The 21229-nt window shown below is 42.7% G+C and overlaps 1 protein-coding gene across 1 annotated transcript in view; it reads right to left on the reverse strand.

Moving 5' to 3' along the window:
* The window catches only part of HSF2BP (heat shock transcription factor 2 binding protein), a gene marked incomplete at its 5' end in the record, with an annotated part of 66343 nt that overhangs the window by 16198 nt on the left and 28916 nt on the right, over positions 1 to 21229 (reverse strand). Inside the window, one exon of the mRNA XM_081087957.1 lies at positions 15909 to 16012. Within this exon, the coding sequence (XP_080944083.1) occupies positions 15909 to 16012 (104 nt within the window). The remainder of the gene's footprint in view (positions 1 to 15908; positions 16013 to 21229) is intronic.

Consider the following 21229-nt stretch of genomic DNA (forward strand, 5'->3'; position numbering starts at 1 on the left):
ATCTAGGTGCTGCAGTACCATCTCTTCACACTAAAAATAAAAGCAACTTATTTCAAAGACTTCACATTTCCACAGAGATGTCATAAACCTGCTTTGAGAGCTACACCATTCACCTGGTCCTCAGACTCTCCCCTCCACCTGGTCCTCAGACTCTCCCCTCCACCTGGTCCTCAGACTCCCCCCTCCACCTGGTCCTCAGACTCTCCCCTCCACCTGGTCCCCAGACTCTCCCCTCCACCTGGTCCTCAGACTCTCCCCTCCACCTGGTCCTCAGACTCTCCCCTCCACCTGGTCCTCAGACTCCCCTCCACCTGGTCCTCAGACTCCCCCCTCCACCTGGTCCTCAGACTCTCCCCTCCACCTGGTCCTCAGACTCCCCCCTCCACCTGGTCCTCAGACTCTCCCCTCCACCTGGTCCTCAGACTCTCCCCTCCACCTGGTCCTCAGACTCCCCCCTCCACCTGGTCCTCAGACTCCCCTCCACCTGGTCCTCAGACTCCCCTCCACCTGGTCCTCAGACTCCCCCCTCCACCTGGTCCTTAGACTCCCCCCTCCACCTGGTCCTCAGACTCCCCCCTCCACCTGGTCCTCAGACTCCCCCCTCCACCTGGTCCTCAGACTCCCCCCTCCACCTGGTCCTCAGACTCCCCCCTCCACCTGGTCCTCAGACTCCCCCCTCCACCTGGTCCTCAGACTCCCCCCTCCACCTGGTCCTCAGACTCCCCCCTCCACCTGGTCCTCAGATGCCCCTCCATCTGGTCCTCAGACTCCCCCCTCCACCTGGTCCTCAGACTCCCCCCTCCACCTGGTCCTCAGATGCCCCTCCATCTGGTCCTCAGACTCCCCTCCACCTGGTCCTCAGACTCCCCTCCACCTGGTCCTCAGACTCCCCCCTCCACCTGGTCCTCAGACTCCCCCCTCCACCTGGTCCTCAGACTCCCCCCTCCACCTGGTCCTCAGACGCCCCTCCACCTGGTCCTCAGACTCCCCCCTCCACCTGGTCCTCAGACTCTCCCCTCCACCTGGTCCTCAGACTCCCCCCTCCACCTGGTCCTCAGACTCCCCCCTCCACCTGGTCCTCAGACTCCTCCCTCCACCTGGTCCTCAGACTCCCCTCCACCTGGTCCTCAGACTCCCCCCTCCACCTGGTCCTCAGACTCCCCCCTCTACCTGGTCCTCAGACTCCCCCCTCCACCTGGTCCTCAGACGCCCCTCCACCTGGTCCTCAGACTCCCCCCCTCCACCTGGTCCTCAGACTCCCCCCTCCACCTGGTCCTCAGATGCCCCTCCACCTGGTCCTCAGACTCCCCCCTCCACCTGGTCCTCAGACTCCCCCCTCCACCTGGTCCTCAGACGCCCCTCCACCTGGTCCTCAGACTCCCCCCTCCACCTGGTCCTCAGACTACCCCCTCCACCTGGTCCTCAGATGCCCCTCCACCTGGTCCTCAGACTCCCCCCTCCACCTGGTCCTCAGACGCCCCTCCACCCGGCACATAGACTCCCTTTAGGAACTCTAAGAAAATGTATCTTTCCCGCTGCAAGACTGGGGAGCTGATGTCCAACTACTGAAAGACAAACTGCAGTACTGGCTACTCTCTTGACAGCCTGATTCTTTCCAGAAGGAAATGATGGTAAAAATACCTTACATTTGACTAGCAAGTTGCCACTTAAAAAGTACTTTCACACACAGCACTGCGTTTCTACTTTGGGGGAAAATCTCTTCAGGCCAAAAGGAATGTAAATACTCTGCTGTCGAGTGACCCTGTTCCCTCACTGACTCAGGAGGATGGGGCGGACTGTTAGGATCCTGCCATGGAATAAGAAAATCCCTAAAGACACCTCTCCTCCTATCCCTAAAGCCACGAGTAGGGCCAATTGGAGACAGTGGTAGGTCTTAAGGATATTTAAATCATAACTTGGAAGACATTTTCACATTCCCATGTCCAACGATGTGTAATGATATCAACATCTGAAGTGGGTCAATCCTTCTAGGCATGGACCTCAGTGGCCTCAATATCTAGGCAGAAAAGAAGTTGGGGTTGGCCATCTGTTCAACGCCTTCTTGATTGTTCAAAGCATTAAATTAACCTACAACCGTATATTTAAATCAGGCCTCTAAAGCACCACATTGCCTAGTCGTGTGGCCTTGAAGAACTCTAGTATCTTCATGTTTTTATACATACCAGCTGTAAAGACTAAACACAATGCAATAAATAAAGGCTTTAGTCCAGTCATCACACACTCAGTGCAGAGTACATGTGCTATATATTCTCATTCGCTCCTGTAGTTCAGTACAGAAATGTGACATGGTCACTAGGGGTTAAAAATAAGCCAATCATGTCTATTCCACAAAATATTACGTTGAAGTTAACCCTCTACTATCACATCGCATGGATGAAAGCCTTGCCTTGGTGATACGAAACCTTTTCAAAAATAACACAATTATTATCTGTATTCCTAAGAATTAAGCATCTGTGCGTAGTCTTAAAAATTAAACGTGTACATTACGTTTAACTGAGGTTTTAAATCATACAAAGTGAAAGATGTCTAATTCTGTTTAAAAAACAAACTTTCACTGAACATTATATGAAGCCAAAACAATGCTTTTAATTATCCTGATCACATTCCTAGAACCCAATTTTCACTTATTGATATGAACAGCTACTATTATTAGAGAAATTGTACAGCTATACCCTGTGAAATTGTCATTTTTATAGATCTAAAATGGACAAATAGTGGCAATTTCATGTGGCTCAACCTAGCCCTATGCCCAGGCACTGTGCTGGGATGGGAGCCTGTGTCGATGGACTAATTAGATTCTGTACCCGCTCTGCAGCATATGTCACGGACACCATTTACAGATGAAGAGTGGGAGCTGGTCAACAAACTTCTCAAGACCAACAACTAACATGTAAGATCTGCACTCCTTTTGTGCCCCTCCACATCTCAACCACTGGCAAAGGGTTCTGTTAGCTTCTCTATTTGCATTTGTACCTTCATATTTTGTCAAGAAGAGCAAATCAGGTAAGTTGATGCTGGCAGGATGTGTTTTCAGCAAATGCAGATGTTACCTCCAACTACTGTACTTTATAACCCTTCATTCTGCATATCAAGAAATGTGAAACTGATTTCAGAGATTTTGTTGTATTTACTATAGAAACAGTGAATCAGAATACCTCAACTAAAAGTACAAAACTCCAAGTCAAACTGGCTTAAGCAGTAATAACATGTATTCCTCACATCAAGTCCAGAAACAGGGCTTCATTCCATGGCTTATGTCATCAAAGAACTGGGTCCATTCTCTCCGCTGCCCTCCACAGCATCACCTGTGAAGCTGACTCAACTCACTCACAGTGCGATGCAACCAGCATTCGGGGCTGCACACTTCCTCGTTCACATCCAACAAGGGAGAAGCCTCCCCACCATCCGCGGAGTTTGGATGAACCCACTCAGCTCAGGTGTCCACCTCCAGACCAGGACTGTGGGCAGAAGAATGCCATGCACTGACTGGCTTAAGCCTTGACCCCAAGACTAGCCACTGGCAGAATGATAGGATTGTCATGACTTCCTCGACCCTGTTTTATACATGAGAGTCACCTGAAGAGGTGTGACAACCCTGATGCCTGGGTCCCACTCCCAATCAATTAGATTACAAGCTCTAGAGATGGGACCCACGCTGGACTATCAGGGCACGGGTGTGTGTGTGTGTGTGTGTGTGTGTGTTTTCTTTCTTTTTGCTTTTTTTTCCTTCACAAAAGTCCCCACTGGATTAGGATCTCTTTCCCAAAGGCATATAGTCCATTAAAGGGAGAGTGAACCCCTGAATAGTTAGATACAAGGAAAAGATACAGGGGCACCACAGTATCCAATATACACAGACACAACCAAGTAAGTCATGGAGGAAAGGCAGTGTGGTTCCTAATTCAAGCTGCAACAGGCTTAGGAACCGTATTACCCTCAGCACTGTCTCTAGTGCACAGTTTTGTGTCATGTAAAACAGAGATAGCAATCGTAGAGTGCTGTGATCTGATACCACTGTAACATGACTTCTCTCCCGTTCCCTCCTGAAACCCCTCTTGTTAATTCTGTATTTCCCCCAAAGTCTTCTCAAAGATCACTGATGATTCTGTCAAAGCCTCTTCTCCATTCCTGTTTTCTGATCAAGTTCTATCTGATGCTGTTAGACTCTCTTCTTCTCAAAGAACTATTTTTTCTCGTGGTTTTTTTCTTTTTTAATTTATAAAGCACTTCCATTCACCGCTCTATTCAATTCTCATGGCCTTCATGGCATTTCTATTTCTATTGAGAAACAGTATTTGTATTTCTATTTCGTGGATGACAAGCCCAAGTATCACAGAATTTAAGGGACTCAGACAGAGCCACAAACTAGGAAACTGCAAGAGATGGACCTGCCTCTTGAACTCTGAGCTTCCAGAGACCCCTCCTCTTCTGCTCAGGCCTCTGCCTCTGGCCCCAGGCAAGCTAGCCTCAGCTGAGCTGCCATTCTCCATGTTCCATATTCCAATGTTCCATTAGTCACTCAGCTTTGTCACTTGTTTAAGAATGAGTCCCAAACCCATGTCTCTGGACTGTCATGTGAACTCCAAGTTTCCCATCTCCAATGGGCTTTTTGGATAGTTCCGTGTGTGTGTGTGTGTGTGTGTGTGTGTGTGTGTATCTTTTTTTTTTTTTTAATCTTACAAACACTGACCATGTCCCACATCAAATTTGTGACTATGAGTTAATTCTACCTGGATCATATCTGGATCAGACTACAGTAAATTTTAGATTGTTGGGTTTGACATACGTAAACCAAATGTTTCCTGACATCTTTTAAGATATAATTGGTCATCTGACCACTCAATTCTATCAACAGCTTTAAGAACTTCCTTTCCTGTAAAGAAGGCCTGCTAGCAATAACATCTCTAAGTCTTTGTTTATCCAGGAATATATTTTGCCTACATTGTTGAAGAACAGTGTAGCTGGACATAGAATTCTTGGTAGGCAGCTTCTTCTTTCAGAACTTCGAAAACATCATCCCTCTGCTTTATGACCACGGTTTCTTTATGAGCACCGAGCTGTTAATCTTGTGGTTCCAGTACACACTTTTCTCTTGCTGATTTCAAGATATTCTCTTTGTCTTAAGTTTTAACAGTTTAACTATAATATGTCTAAATGTAAATCTCTTTGGGTTGATCTTACTAAGAGAACACTGTATTTTTTAAATGCATACACTGTTTCCCATTAAAATTAGGAGTTTTAAGACATTTTAATCAAATGTTTTTCTGCTCCTTTCTCGTATTTTCTTTATAGCCTCTTATTATGCATATATTGGTATGCTAGATAATATCCCACAGGTCTCTGAGCACTCATCATTTTTCTTCATTCTTTGCTTCTGTCCTTGAGACTGGGCAATCCTATCTAGCTTTAAATTTGCTGAATCTCCCTACTGATGGCTCAAATCTGCTCCTAACCCTGTCTAGTGAAATCTATTTATTTATACTTTTTTCTTTATTATTTTCTTCCTTAAACTTTATTTGGATTTTTTCACTTTTTTTAAAGTTCTTATAGTAAATCTTTGTTTTCTGCTTTCTTCTTTTTTAAATATACTCATTCAAACTAATAAACTTTCCACTAAATATTGATTTAGATGTATTTCATTATTTTATTTGTAACACTTTTATTATTCTGTTCGAAATATCTGATTTTGTTAGGGGCAAAAATAGAATACTGGGGACTAGTTATGGTTAAGGGAAATATTAATCATGCTCTGTTAACCATGATTGCCTTGTTCTGGTTAAAGAAAGGACATTCCAACCTGGCTGGGGGCTGAAGTCAAAGAATCCGCCAAAAAGAATACGCATTGTTCTCTAAGTGGGGACCACCCAGGTGGTCTAAATTAAGGCTTCAAAGCTGCATGAAAACCAGTCTACATGATTGGTTCTCAGAGATTTTTCCTACACCCTGCTCAGGTCAAAACAGGCGATTTTCCTGCAGTTACCAAGGAATGGTAAATACCTTTCAAAGCCCCCTACTAGGCTATTCAGCTGGGTGGATCCTGGGCTTTGCTTCCTGTCCCCAACACCTGCGAGGCCATGGAAACTGAAGGTCAAGTCTGACAAATGCCCCAAAGCAGGGATTAGCTCAATCCATTGTTGTCCTCCCTGCCATCCCATTTTCACTTAGCTTTTGTCATTAGGCTACTTTTTTCCTAACTCAGAGGAACATTTCTTTAGATCTCACTCAGCATGTGCAATGGAGTAGAAATTCTGTTTCTTCAACAAGATCCTTTTTATCCTTCCACTCCCTTCCTTAATCACTAAGCCCTAAGGATTTCAGATTCAGGTCAGCATCAAACTGTCCAAGCCTCAGGCCTGCTGACCACAGAAACAAAGTTTAGGTCAAACTGAAGATAGCATCTTGACCTTAATTGTGTTTCAGCCCCAGGCCTATGAAAGCAAAATAACCCTACAGACCACATTCTCATGAAATTAGACAGAATGATGCCACAGTTGACATTAGGACCTGAAATACTGATCAACTACTCCAGTAATGGCGAACCTTTTGAGCTCAGCGTGTCAGCATTTTGAAAAACCCTAACTTAACTCTGGTGCCGTGTCACATACAGAAATTTTTTTATATTTGCAGCCATAGTAAAACAAAGATTTATATTTTTGATATTTATTTTATATATTTAAATGCCATTTAACAAAGGAAAATCAACCAAAAAAATGAGTTCGTGAGTCATCTCTGACACGCGTGTCATAGGTTCGCCATCACTGAACTACTCCCTACCCTGGCCTCAACTAATCAATAGAGCCCACAACTCCATCTTCCTTAATCACCATGATTAATAATTTTTCCTGTATATACTCTGTCCCTGTTCAGGCCCTCAGGAAGCCAGGTTTTAAATTCTAGTTCACCTGTGCCTCCAGTTTAGTGCCATTTCCTTTGCTACAAACACCTGTTCTGTGTTACTGGGCTTTGATGTGTGCAGGGAAATGGACCCAGAGTCCAGTAACACATGTTGGCTGTTTTCAGTAAGGAGAGCAGGTCTGGGATCTAACCCATCATACCCTTGACTCTCAATTCCTGGCCTGCAAGGGTGGACTATGGCTGAGCTGTGAAGGCTCTAAAGTTCTCTGAAAAAAAAAGGTAATGGATGGCTCAAAACCAGGCAGTAATGGTCAATGATTGTCAGATTCTGGATATAACTTACAATAGAACTGTCAGGATTTTCCAACAGGTTGGATGTGAGTGTGAGAGAAAAAGGAGACAAGAATCACTCCAATGTTTTTAAAAGCCTGAAAAATTAGAAAAAATAGAGTTAATGCTGGAGGCCAAAGCATAACAAGCATTTGCATGAAAGTGCAAAAGGGACATTGGAAGGTCAATGGATCTTGAATCCAGCAGGGCTGACATCAACACAAGATTGCTCCTGCTGTGACTGTGATGGCTTGAGGCGATTTCCTGACCTGATAATCCTTAAAATATTAGCAAACTTTTACCTTCGATCTGCCTGTATGCATTGCTAAAGGACAAATGCATATTCAAAGTGAATAAAAAGTGGGCAGGACCTGGACTTGGTGTTCCTCTTCATGCAAGAGGCTTCCACCTGGCCCCCCAATGCCTTCAAAATTCGTATCTCTTGTATAGTGTACTCATTGTGTGTCTCAGGCCTCCTGCCAGTCATCCTGAACCCGCCATGCAGGTCACAGCAAATGGCGCCTGAACAGGGGCTTGAGGAGAAGGTTCGCCTGAGCGAAAATGAAGTGGAAGTGGAAGTCGGCCGAACGCACAAGCCCGTGCCAGCTGTGGAGTTGTGACGGTAAGTGGACAGGGACTTTTCTGAAATCAGCCAGGTTATAATGGGGCAGAATTTGAGTAAAAGGCAAAAACATTACTATAGACTTTTGGCTTGCATGTTCAAGGATAAAAAAGTACTCTCCTACAGTTTGTGCTTATCATCACAGAATATAATCCTTGGTTCCCTGATGCTAGAACATTAGACCTTGATCTCTGAGAACAAGTAGGTAGGAATTTAAGGAGAAATCAGGCTCAAGGAAAATGAGCGCCTTTGTCATCTTTAACTATGTGGGCTCTTGTTCAAGCTGCACTATGCCCACTTTATATTGAGGATCAAAAGCCTACAGAATGCCATGAGGATTTGCCACTGCCCCCTCTTCCTGAGGTAGAGCCTATAAAGCCTGTAATACCTCAGGGCCCCATCCTCCACCACCAGTCTAGGAAGGCTCATCAACTAGAGAAAATGGGGCTGACAGTCCGTTTACAAAAGGACTCCTTAATGCTTTGTCTGAAAATTATCATATGACACCCTGGGACTGGCAGTTTTTAGCTAAAATGACTTTATACACCAGTCAATGCTATGGGGAGAATATGATAAGACCTGTAAACAACAGGCTGTGGGTGTTCACTGGGACCCCACCTGGGAACCCTCTGGGCCGCATTCTGGCTGTAAGTCCCAGGCACTTTAAAACATCTGAAAGAACCATGAACAGAACTCTGATTTATTAAGTCTTGTCTATGTGTTATGCGTGGTTATAAATATAGTATATATGAGTGTCTGTTGATTATTGTTTTACCTGTCTTTGTTGTTTGGTTTGTTTATTGTTAGTCTATTCAAAAAAATGTATTCCAAAAAAGATGGAAATTACTAAGAAATTTTAGAGACTGTCTCAGAATTATTCTAAAGTTAATAAATGCCTACACTCCATTCCACACACCTCCCCCCCTCCCCCCGCCCCCTGTAGGAAGCATACCTCTGATTTATCTTCATAGAAAAGAAATAGTAGGTGGCCAGGCCATTACTGAATTTTCCCAGAGCAAACAGGATGTGGGGGTGGGGAGAGAAAATACGAGCGGTACACGTGGCTGATAACACAAGTCCTAGGAAGATTCCCCTAGACCAGTGGTTGGCAAATTGCGGCTCGCGAGCCACATGCGGCTCTTTGGCCCCTTGAGTGTGGCTCTTCCACAAAATACCACGAGCGGGCACACACGTACAGTGCGATTGAAACTTTGTGGCCCATGCGCAGAAGTCGGTTTTCAGCCTGGGCAAGTCTATTTTGAAGAAGTACTGTTGATATTTGGCTCTGTTGACTAATGAGTTTGCCGACCACTGAGATAGACGAAACAAGTATACAAGACGAGTGTGGATGGGAGAGTTGGAGGGGTCAACCTCAGCGAACATACCTCAATCAGATTGAGGACGTCTTTAGCAAAGGCCAGCTTAGGAGTACCCTAATTAAGTTAGTAACAATGTACCTACCTATATAGTTTAAGTTTAAAAAATTTGGCTCTCAAAAGAAATTTCAATCGTTGTACTGTTGATATTTGGCTCTGCTGACTAATGAGTTTGCCGACCACTGACCTAGACCAGTGGTTCTCAACCTTCCTAATGCCCCGACCCTTTAATACAGTTCCTCATGTTGCGGTGACCCCCAATTTCATTGTTATAAATTGAACACAACTAAAGCATAGTGATTAATCACAAAAACAATATGTAATTATATATGTGTTTTCCGATGGTCTTAGGCGACCCCTGTGAAAGGGTCGTTCGACCCCCAAAGGGGTCGTGACCCACAGGTTGAGAACCGCTGCCCTAGACAAAGGGAGGTAGAGGTAACTAAAAAAGGCCCCAGCCATTAATTACTAGGTCTCTTGCCTATTGCCTTTATTGTGATCCTGTAAAATGGGCGCCTGCTCTCAGGAGTGTTATTAAAAGTCTCGTTTTCGCCATGTTTTTGTTTCCAAGTCTATCATTTGAAATTTGTGCAGGTGAGCCATTTCTCACAATTTGGAGATGCATCCGTAACTTCTATACCCATGAAGAGAGAAAGGCTAGTTTAAGGGAAGGCGCGCCCCACCCGATTTTGGGTGGCCTCTTGGCCTAAGCCCCATCTCTTCACAGATGCTATAGAATAGGCCCAAGACTATTTTGGAAGATGGTGAAAATGACACAAGGAAAATATACAGGCTGGGTTTGGGCAACAAGGTTAATATTTCCATGATAATGGGCAGTTCTTGAATAATAATGGACCAGATTCCAAGGTTGACTCCCAGGTCCCAGGGGCACTCCTGTTTTTTTATAAAGAAAAATAAAATAAAATAGTACTTTAACATTAAAGCCACTGAAAGCCAGTGAGTTATCTCTGTTACAGAACTTGCCAAGGAAAATGCCTTGGATAATAATAATTGGCTTTAAAATCTCAAAGTTGTTAAGGCAAAATATATATAACTAAAATGAAGGGTATATGGTAAATCTTTTTCAGTGGTAATTATATATGCCTAAACATAGTTTTCCATAGTCTTTCGTAACTTAAAACTTTGGAGTTTGCTGAATTAAATAGTAAAGATTATTAAACATCTAAATATTTTGAAATAACAGTATACTGAAATATTAATCTGAGTTTGTCTCATATGAAGAATCTAGGGAATAAATTTAATTCTATTAATTGGATGTTTTGTATTTTATTTGAAATATATCCTTAAAAATATGAATATATTACTAATCTGAAAATGCTAAGTATTTAACTTGCCACCAAAAATTTGAGGCTTCTAAAAGTTAAAAGTTCAAACTAAGTTGGGACAAATTATATGGTTGTGATAACAGAATGCATGAAGTATGGAAATTCATTTTTGAGGAAAATAATTCTTGTGTTTTCTCTGGAAAAATTGGTAGTTCAAAATATGTTATAGTCTTTATGTGTATGTGTGTCTGTGTACTACGTGTGGTAAAATTTCAACCTAGGATATAGTATTTTATTGGCCTGATTGAAAAAGAGAATTAATTCTATGGTCTGAACCAAATTTTTAATATTAAAACTGGTTTAAATTTAATTGATGTCTTTTAGAATAATTACAAAAAGTGCGTAATACAATCTTTGGGTTATGTATATTTGATAGTCTTTCCAAGTTAAATTTCAAGACTTTAACCAAGAGATAGATAGCTTTGGAACATTTCAAGGGCCCTGGAATGACTTAAGAATTTATTCTCTTTTCTTAAAAGAAATTAGTTCTAAGACTAACTATTTACAAAAGTTGTAAAAGAGTCATAAAAGTCCCACAGAAATTTAAATAAAGGCATGACCACTAGCTAATTTATAGCCTACCTGTAACTAAAAATCCCTTATCTCCCCCCTCCTCACGCCTCGCCAAGGACAGAGCAAATGGTTAATACAGAAAGGGAGGGGGAGAGGGGGAAAGAAAAGAGAGAGAGAAAAAGGAGGGCCGTTTTACTCTGAGCAAGAAAGCCCGAGGTTTCAGTCTCTAAGCTTGGCAGGCAGCAGCGGAATTTTAAGACAGGAGCATACATAATGCCTCAGACCCCCACCAAGCCTGCTCTTCAGATTGGCTGGGGGGGAGGGGAGCATCTGTACTTCAATGGATCAAATGTATAAATTTGCTTACTTTGCTTTTTCAATAAAGGTGCATACTTTAATTACTTAATAAGCTAGTTTTTCACAATATAATCAAGGTCTCATGTAAACTCATTTATATGAGAAGCCAATATTTTATGAGCGACTAGTTCTAATAAAGTCCAAAGTAAAATTTGCTTATATGTGCAAATAAGCACTAGCCAAAAAGAATGCTGTTTAGAAGTAAATTTAAGCTTAAAAAGGAGAAATTTAAAAATCTCTTCCACTACTATTTACAAAGTAAACTAAAAGTTATTATTCAAGCATTAAATCTCACCATTAATGAGACACCATAACTAAAAGAAAGTTACTTTTACTTGAGATATACTCATTGCAGCATTGGCCAGCAGCAATGGTCAATGGTGGTCAGATTCTGGATATAGCTTACAATAGAACTGTCAGGATTTCCCAACAGATTAGATGTGAGTGAGAGAAAAAGGAGATAAGAATTACTCCAAGGTTTTTGAAGGCCTGAAAAATTAGAAAAAATAGAGTTACTATCAACTGAGGGTGGGAAAGCCATAGGTAGTTTAGTGTGGGGGAAGATTAGGAATTTAGTCTAAACACATTGAGTTTGAAGGCCTATTAGACCCCCATGTGGAGAGTCAAGTAGATAGTTGAATATTAGTCTGGAGCTCAGGAGAGATATAAATTTGGCAGAACTGATCAGTGTTTCATATTACTTAGACAAGCCAAATAAATGTAAGATGGGATGCAAATGCCTCTAAGCCTAGTCAACACTGTAAATGTGGGTAGGAAATGCATCACTACGGTTACAAGAGTCATCATAACACTGGTTTGCATTAACAGTTACGCAACATGTGGTCGTCAGCCCAATACACTCTGTCTTCATCAGCTATTTGCTAGAATTCTTTGCCAGACCTGTGGCTTAAAAGGAATGTGAAGAATTTGGAGAACGCCTGGAAAAGAGCCAGCCATCTAGTTGAATAAAGAGAAGGAAAATGATATCCAGTAAAAGTAAAAAGAAATGAGACCATTTAGTAAAAAATTATTAATAGCAAAGAAGTCCGGATGCTTCATTGAAAGCAACTTGCCACCTTTAAATAAAATAAAAGGAAATGAGCTTTTATTTTGGCATAAAAGACTCAGATTGGAAATAAAAAGGGAAACTAAGACCTATTTAACACCTACTATATGAGGTGCTGGCCTCAGCACTATTGCACTTTAATCAACATGAAGACCCTTGAGGTAGAAATCCCCACTTACTTACAGATCAGAAAAGAGGGGACCCTAAGTGGTTAGGTAAGTTCCCAGTAGAAGAGCTGCAGTTTCAGTCTGGGTCTAATAAATCCAAAGTCCAAGCTCTTTAAAATACATCAAACTTCCAAACAGGAAAACTGATAAAAGTAGAAGCTGATTACTGAGAGAATAAAATAGTTTTTCCTAGATCTTTTTAAATTAGAAGAGAATCTTATTTGTCTAGAATAAACCAGTTTTCAAATTCTCTCCTAGTCCTAAACAATTATTAGAATCTAGAATCTGAAGAAATCACACCACCAGCACCAAGCAGCACATAATATTTTCCAGGGAACTAGTCGTATTCCTATTTTTCTCTTCTATAGTAAAATACATATTCATCTTCCTAAAACATACACCAAATTCTATAACAAATTTCAAATTAAGTTAATTCCATACACAATTAAGGGGTCAAACATCCTGGGCTTGATAGACCTTGTTTTATTTGACTGTGATAATAAATAACTCTAAAGATATCAAGTAAGATATATTGAAAAAGATTTATGAGGGTTTGAGCTGTGCCCATTATGTAAAACACACACACACACACACACACACACACACACAGTAACTGTCTTCATGGACAAGAAAGCCTGATGCCCCAGTTGCAATAGCAGTACCACCCGCTACTGCACATGACCAAGGTTTAAGCAGAAACAATCCAGCTGGTCAAAGAGCACCAGATTCCGTGTGAGCAACACTCTTGTGAGCTTGCTCCTTAGGAAGCTGCACATATTACACGGAAACTCCTAAGAATTTTCACTTAGCCCAGGAAAATTTCTAGAGTACAAGAACTAGAAGGAGCCCTAGAGAACATTTAGCCTAAAGCTTTGTTTTTTATTTTATTTTTTTACTTTATTTTTATTGTTGACACTATTACATGTTTCTATTTCCCTCAGTTTGCCCACCTCCACCCAGCCCCAGCCCCAGCCCCAGCCCCAGCCCCAGCCCCAGCCCCAGCCCCCACTTCCCTCTAGCCATTACCGCACTGTTGTCTGTGTCTATGGGTTATGAATATATGTTTTTTGGCTAAGGTCCTCCTTTTATGAGAAAGTAAACAATGTGCAAAAGGTGCTGAGGATTACTGGCTACAAGCTAGCTGAAACAGAGTGGGGGATATGTGTGTGTGTGTATACACACATATATATATTTTTTAAATACGTTTTTATTGATTTCAGAGAGAAAGGGAGAGGGAGAGAGAGGTAGAAACATCAATGATGAGACAGAATCATTGATCGGCTATGTCCTGCACGTCCCACACTGGGGATCAAGCCCGCAACCCAGACATATGCCCTGACTGGGAATCAAACCATTACCTCCTGGTTCATATGTCGATGCTCAACCACTGAACCACATTGGCCAGGCTAAAATTATTTTTTTTTAAAAAAAGAGAATAAATCTCATTTTAAAAAATTTTATCTAATTAGAAAAAAAATGAGCCAATTAATTTGCACACTTGAGTGAAATATGTATCTACTAAATACATAGTGCTAAAAATTATGATGAACAGATTGGTACAAAAAATTAGGTTAATTAGTGGTAAAGGAGAAGAGGAATAGAGAGGCAGCAGGAATAGCTTTTATTTTAAAGAAAACAAAAAGAACACATATACATTATATATAATTATATATATTATTAGAGGCCCGATGCACGAAATTCGTGCAACGGGGCTCAGCCCTCGCAGCCCCAACTTTGTCCAGAAGGTCGTCCAGAAGGTCGTTTGGCTGTCCAGTCTAATTAGCATATTATGCTTTTATTATTATAGATAGTATATACACTGAGTGGCCAGATTATTATGACCACCTGACACTTGTAGGCAAATTAGCTATAATTTCGTGCTGAAGCTGCTAGAGGGCCAGACCATTATAAATAGGGAAGCGGGTTGTTTACCATGACAATAGAAGTGATTTTTTTCTGAAGATATGGTAAACAACGTGATTTAACAGCCTTTGAACGTGGGATATATTTGAACATGAGTGGCCAGATTATTATAACCACCTGATGTTTGTAGGCAAATTAGCCGTACACTGCAATCGTATGGGATATGAAAGCCGAAGGCCTGTTCGAACACCTTTTCTGTCTGCAATTACAAAGATAAAACATCTCCAATTCGCACAGGAACACAAGGATTGGACAGTCGAGCATTGGAAAAAAGTCATGCGGTCCGATGAATCACGTTTCCAGTTGCACCATGCAGATGGCAGAGTGAGAATTTGGCAGAAACAGCATGAAAGCATGCACCCCACATGCATGAGTACAACCCTTCAAGCTAGTGGGGGCAGTGTTATGGTTTGGGGCATTTTTCCTGGCATGATTTGGGCCCTTTAATTCGTGTGAACAACGTCTGAATAGCACAACATACCTAAGTATCGTTGCTGATCAAGTTCATCCTATCATGTTGATGGTGTATCCCAATGGAGATGGCTTCTTCCAACAAGACAATGCGCCATGCCACAGTGCTCATATTGTGCAGGAGTGGTTTCAAGAACATGAGAGAGACTTTACCTTGCTTAGGTGGCCCCCACAATCACCAGATCTCAATCCAATTGAGCATTTGTGGGACGAAGTTAAAAGAGCCATCAGGCAGCTGGTTCCACAACCATCAAATCTCACAGAACTGGACAGTGCTATTCATCAGGCATGGTGTCAATTCCTCACATCACCTTTCAACATCTCGTGGAGCCAATGCCAAGAAGAATCGCCACAGTATTGAAGGCAAAAGGTGGCCCAACGAAGTACTGATGGGGTGGGGTGGTCATAATAATCTGGCCACTCAGTGTGTGTGTGTGTATGTGTGTGTGTGTGTGTGTGTGTGTGTATAACACCTTCAGAGTTGTAGTATCTCTCAGGTTTCCTCTTCCCCGCATTCCTTTAACACTAGGACTTCTCCTTTACTTCATATTCAGAGCCACAGACACCTATAGTGCTGGACTGTTCTCAGAGGAAGGAACAGGTCAATGACATCTACCAACTGCTTCATAATTTTTCTTTGTGTCACAGAATCATAACTAAATTGAAAGCAATACTTCAGAAACAGAACTAAAAATAGCTTGGCACACGACTGAGTTTTCCATCATTTGAAATCTTCTTTTCAAGAAATGATAACACCTTGGGACAGTCGATCCTAATTTCTAATGTGTGACAACCTCCCTCAGCTACAGAGGAAAAGTATGTAAGCTGTATGGGAAGACATCCAGGTCACCCCCTCCTTACCACTCAGAAGCCACCACAGCAAAGGGATGAACCCTGGGCTCTCACTGATGTACTTCAAGCCTTTCAAATTGATGCTCACGTTGTACAGGGACATCAGCATTAGCCTGAAATGCAAACAGAAGGTGGTGAAGTACTGGCCCCTCCACACTGCACTTCACCATAAATCCAGCTGCTGGTTAAGAGGACCTGAGCATACTTACACATCAGATGTCCAATTCTAAAATCTGGATGATAGCAAGAGTAAGCAGAAGGTATGTGAGATAATATTTGTCTCTATGAGGCTACAGCAAAATGGGAAATTTTAGCAATAGCACCATAACATCAGCTCTTACAGGCTCACAGAATCAAGAGACACAATTGCAGAGAGGATCTCGTTACCAATACTGCATTTACATACAGGTAACCTTCAGATTAACCAAAGATCTTACCTATGGACACAGACAGTAGGGTGGCGAGGCGTGGGGAGGGGCGGGAACCGGGTGGAAGGAGGTAATGGGGGGCCGGGGGGGAGCACATCTGTAATACTCTCAACAATAAATATTTTTAAAAAATATATATATAATATATATTACATATATAATATATATAATAAATATCCCTCAATTCATAAATACACTGTACTCTGAAAGTTCAATTTAACTGTTTAAAATTTGGTCCTATCTTTCCATTCAGTAAACTCTATCCATGACGTCTGGGCAGCTAGGTCAGGCCATACACGCCTGTTTAATCCACAGCCTGAGGGATGAAAAACACCATAATCCCAACCATTCCAAACAACCAACCAAGCACTTTGCGGAGTTAAATAGGATTTTATAAGCGGTCTTGGGAACTGACCTCAACTGGTAATATAGAGTCTAATGCAAATTGGAAAACTACAGGACTGGTTTCTGACACTACTGCAAAATACAGACATCCCCAAAACTTCACACTGAAAATCCATAAAAAAGGCTACACAAATGTTTCACAAACCCTTAAAAGAATGGATGAGATTTCAAGAAATGAAGAGGGAAAACCTCTCTGATCAGGAACTACGTAAGTGAAAACACAAATTCAGGGAGGTAAGTGCTAAAGATGATAGATTTCAGAATTGCAGAGCTTAAGTATTAGTGGCTTCATGCAGACAGGCAGCCTCAGACCAACACAAGACAGATTCAGATCACAGGCCCCTGCAGAAAGCCAGGAGAAAGTTAACTTTCAAGCGTGACCTATGGCCATACTTTTGTACAGTCTGAAAATCCACAGCCAATAACTTTAACACAAAGAGACCAGGGATAGGAGCTCCTTCGACTGCCTGGCCAAAGTAAACAAACATTCTCTTAAAGGGCCCTCAACCTGGTCTTCAAATAATTCCCAAAAAAACAATACTAACAAATGTGAGTTCGAAATAAAAATAAAAACATCCCCTGGCCAGTTTGGCTCAGTTGGTTGAGCATCATCCCATGCAACAACAACAAAAGGGTGCTGGTTAGATTCCGGGTCAGGACATGTGCCCGGTTTGAGGCCTCGATCCCCTGTAGGGAACATGCAGGAGGCAGCTGATGGATGTTTCTCTCTCACATCAATGTTTCTCTCTCTCCTCTCCCTTCCTCTTTCTCTAAAAATCAATAAAAACATTTTTAAAAAATAAAAATAAAATAATGAAAAATGATATTATAAGTAACAGTACAAAGAACCAATGAGAGCCAGAATTTTTATTTTTACTTCTAGTAAAAGGTCATATACTAGAGGTATCAATTGCAGTATAGAAAAAACGATTATGTTTAATAGGTATAAATAATTTTTTTTAAAAATTAAAGCCCTAACCGGTTTGGCTCAGTGGATAGAGCGTTGGCCTGCGGACTGAAGGGTCCCAAGTTCGATTCCGGTCAAGGGCATGTATCTTGGCTGCGGGCACATCCCCAGTGGTGGGTGTGCAGGAGGTGGCTGATCGATGTTTCTCGCTCATCGATGTTCCTAACTATTGCTCTCCCTTCCTCTCTGTAAAAAAAAAAATCAATAAAATATATATATATATTTTTTAATATATTTTATTGATTTTTTACAGAGAGGAAGGGACAGAGAGAGTTAGAAACATCGATGAGAAAAACATCGATCAGCTGCCTCCTGCACATCTCCTACTGGGGATATGCCCGCAACCCAGGTACATGCCCTTGACCGGAATGGAACCTGGGACCTTTCAGTCCGCAGGCCGACGCTCTATCCACTGAGCCAAATCGGTTTCGGCTAAAATATATTTTTTTAAAAAATTAAAAACATGATCAAAGATCTACTGAGTATTAGAAATGACCAGTTGTAAATAAAGTCAGAATTGGGTGAGAAAAAAAAAAAAAAGAAATGACCAGGCACTTCAAAAAAGAATCCAGTAGAACTTAAAAAAATGCAAACTATAATAATCAAACTGTAAAACTCAAGAGCAACTGACACATGGGAAAAGAGAAATACTACACAGAAAATAGAGCTAAAGAAATGGCAGCAAATAGCGAAGCTAGGAAGGAGGAAGCCCTGCAAGGCCAATCCCAGAACAAGGGAAGCACAAAACACAAAATCGGCCCAGGTCATGGCCAACTTCGCACTGCACCAGTAGGAGACTAACACCAGGCGCCAGGGAAGAGGACAGCTGGCACCCCACAAGGAGGTGTGGGGTTTGGTTGGTGGCCACCTCAGGAGAGCCAGAGTTGAGGAGTCAGGTAAAGCTAACTACCTGCAATGACAAACATCAATTCTTTTCAGGAAAAGACACCAGAGTCCAGAGTCCACAATGTATCTTCTGCAATGTCCAACGTACAATCGAATATTTTACTAGCAAGGCCACATGAGGTGAGCAGAGTAAGGCACTTGTTTGGGGCGCAAATTTAAGGAGTGCCAAAATGCTCAGTAATCAAGATTTGCAAATAATACTGCAATGCAAAAAAAAATTTTTTTAACCCTCATTCGAGGATATTTTTCCACTGATATTTACAGAGAGAAAAAGGAGGGGGAGAGACACAGAAAGAGAAACATCAATTTGAGAGAGACACATTGATTGGCGGTCTCCTGCATGCAACCGCGGTAAATGCCCTTGACCGGGAATCGAACCTGGGATCCTTCAGTCCGTAGGCCAACACTCTATCCACTGAGCCAAACTGCTAGTGCTACAATGCAAAATTTTAAAAAATCAAATCTACTGCAAGGAACTCCACAATTAGCAATATATCAACATTTCAGATAAAGATGGGACAGTCACAGTGCCATGCCATGACATAATGCTGCCCTCAGCAAAAGGAAAATCAGTAATTGTGACTGAATCCATTAAAATGGGACGGACAATAAACGACAGGGCATGCATATACACGTGCCAGGAAACATGCTTTCCAGTTTTCTGTTGAAACAACTGTTTCCCCCTAAACTTTGTTTATCAAAAGCCAGCCCCATGGCTTGTTCGTCTTTACAGCCATATGGGATGGCACCAACTGGGACACAGTGAGTGCTCAGTGTAAACGTGGAAAGTGAGTGATTCCCAAAGGCCTGGAGCTGCAGCAGGCAAACACACAGCAATCGCTCCCCTTGTGCTCCCATGGCATTTTCAAAGTGCAGGCAGGGCTGGCATCCAGGCAGACACCACCACCAGCACCTCAAGGGAATAGCGCCCAGTTCTCATTATGATCCTCACTCTCCTCATAGGCCACAACATGAGCCAAAATGGCAATCCTTTCAAGTTTTCCTGACAATTTTTACACATAAGCAAAATCTATTCACTACTAATCTATTTAATGAGTTATTAAGGGCTATTCAAATGTCATACTCATGAGGAAAATTCAGCACCTTCACTAAAATTTTCTGAGGTCTCTAATCCAATATCCCGGGAGAAAAGTTCCTACTTTAGATCATCAACACATGACTGGAATTCTTTAAAATTAAGTGTATTGTCTATGCTGCTTTCACACCACAAGAGCAGGAATGAGTCATCACAACAGAGATCCTTTGGCCCACAGAGCCTAAAATATTCTCTATCTGGCTCTCTACCGAAAAAGTTTGCGAACCCCTGCTTTAGAACATGAAAATACCACAAGACAGTCTTCTCTAGATCTTAACTGGCAAAGTTAACATCTGAGTGATAACTGCAATATGGAGCAAACTCCAGAAAATGTGTCCACTTGAAAGTCTCCAATGACTCCATTTAATTTTAAGATGTTAAAAATGACTCACACCCTAGCCGGCTGGCTCAGTGGATAGAGGGTCGGCCGAAGGGTCCCAGATTCGATTCCGGTCAAGGGCATGTACTTTGGTTTCAGTCTTCTCCCCAGCCCAGGCCCTGGTTGGGGCACATGCAGGAGGCAACCAATCAATGTGCTTCTCTCACATCAATATTTCTCTCCATCTTTCCCTCTTTCTTCCACTCTCTCTAAAAATCAGTGGGAAAATACCCTCAGGTGAGGATTTAAAATAATAATCCTATATAATAAAAGGCAAATAGACCAAATGGCGGAACCGAACAATAGCCGCTATGACATGCGCTGACCACCAGGGAGAGCACGCAGAACATGGCAGGCATCAGCCACGGCAGGATGGTGGAGCAGGTGAGCAGGGGTGCCAGGCCAAGCAGAGTGCCGGATGCTGTCATAAGGGCGAGTCTCTGGTGCTTACTGAAAATTCTTTGCTCCCGCGTGCCATGGTCCCACCCAGCATGTGCACCCGCTGCTGGCGCAGGAGCTGCCGCTTGCACCCGCTGCTGGCGCCTGGCGCTGGCCACAATTGCCCCTGAAGGCTCCTCCACCTCCCAATGCTCCTGAGGGGCGATCAGGGCAGCAGCCACCGCTCGCACCCGCTGAGGCACTGGCCCCACTCACACCAGCTGCTGGTGCTGGCCCCAATGGCTCCGCGCCATCTGTGAGTAGGAGCAGTGGCAGCGGGTGCGGGGCTGCTGGCTTACAGAGAACCAGAGGGGCTGCGGCGGGAGGGGCTGGGCGGGGGTGCGGAGGATGGGCCAAGACCCACCCCTGTGCCCACTGCAGCCTCGCAGCCCACAGTTCCTTTCAAGGTGCACGAATTTGTGCACTGGGCCCCTAGTAATAAAATAAAAATTACTCACAAATTGAATATCTTTAAAATTTCGCATTTGGTCAAAGTCAGCCCTCCTTAAGGAGTCAAGATGGAGCAAATGTAATTGTGATGACCATGGTGCCATGTGAGACCCCACATCACTGCGAGGCTGTATCTCACAGAAGACCAGAGACTTCTCCAAGGTCACACAAGACTTAGTAAACAACAAATCCAGAATGAGTTTTCCTTGCATGTGCTTCTCTTCCAACATTTCTATTCCAACCAAAAGTATTTTATAAATA

This window comes from Myotis nattereri (genome assembly GCF_964212035.1).
Source record: "Myotis nattereri genome assembly, chromosome: 3".
In the NCBI taxonomy this organism is placed as follows: Eukaryota; Metazoa; Chordata; class Mammalia; order Chiroptera; family Vespertilionidae; genus Myotis; species Myotis nattereri.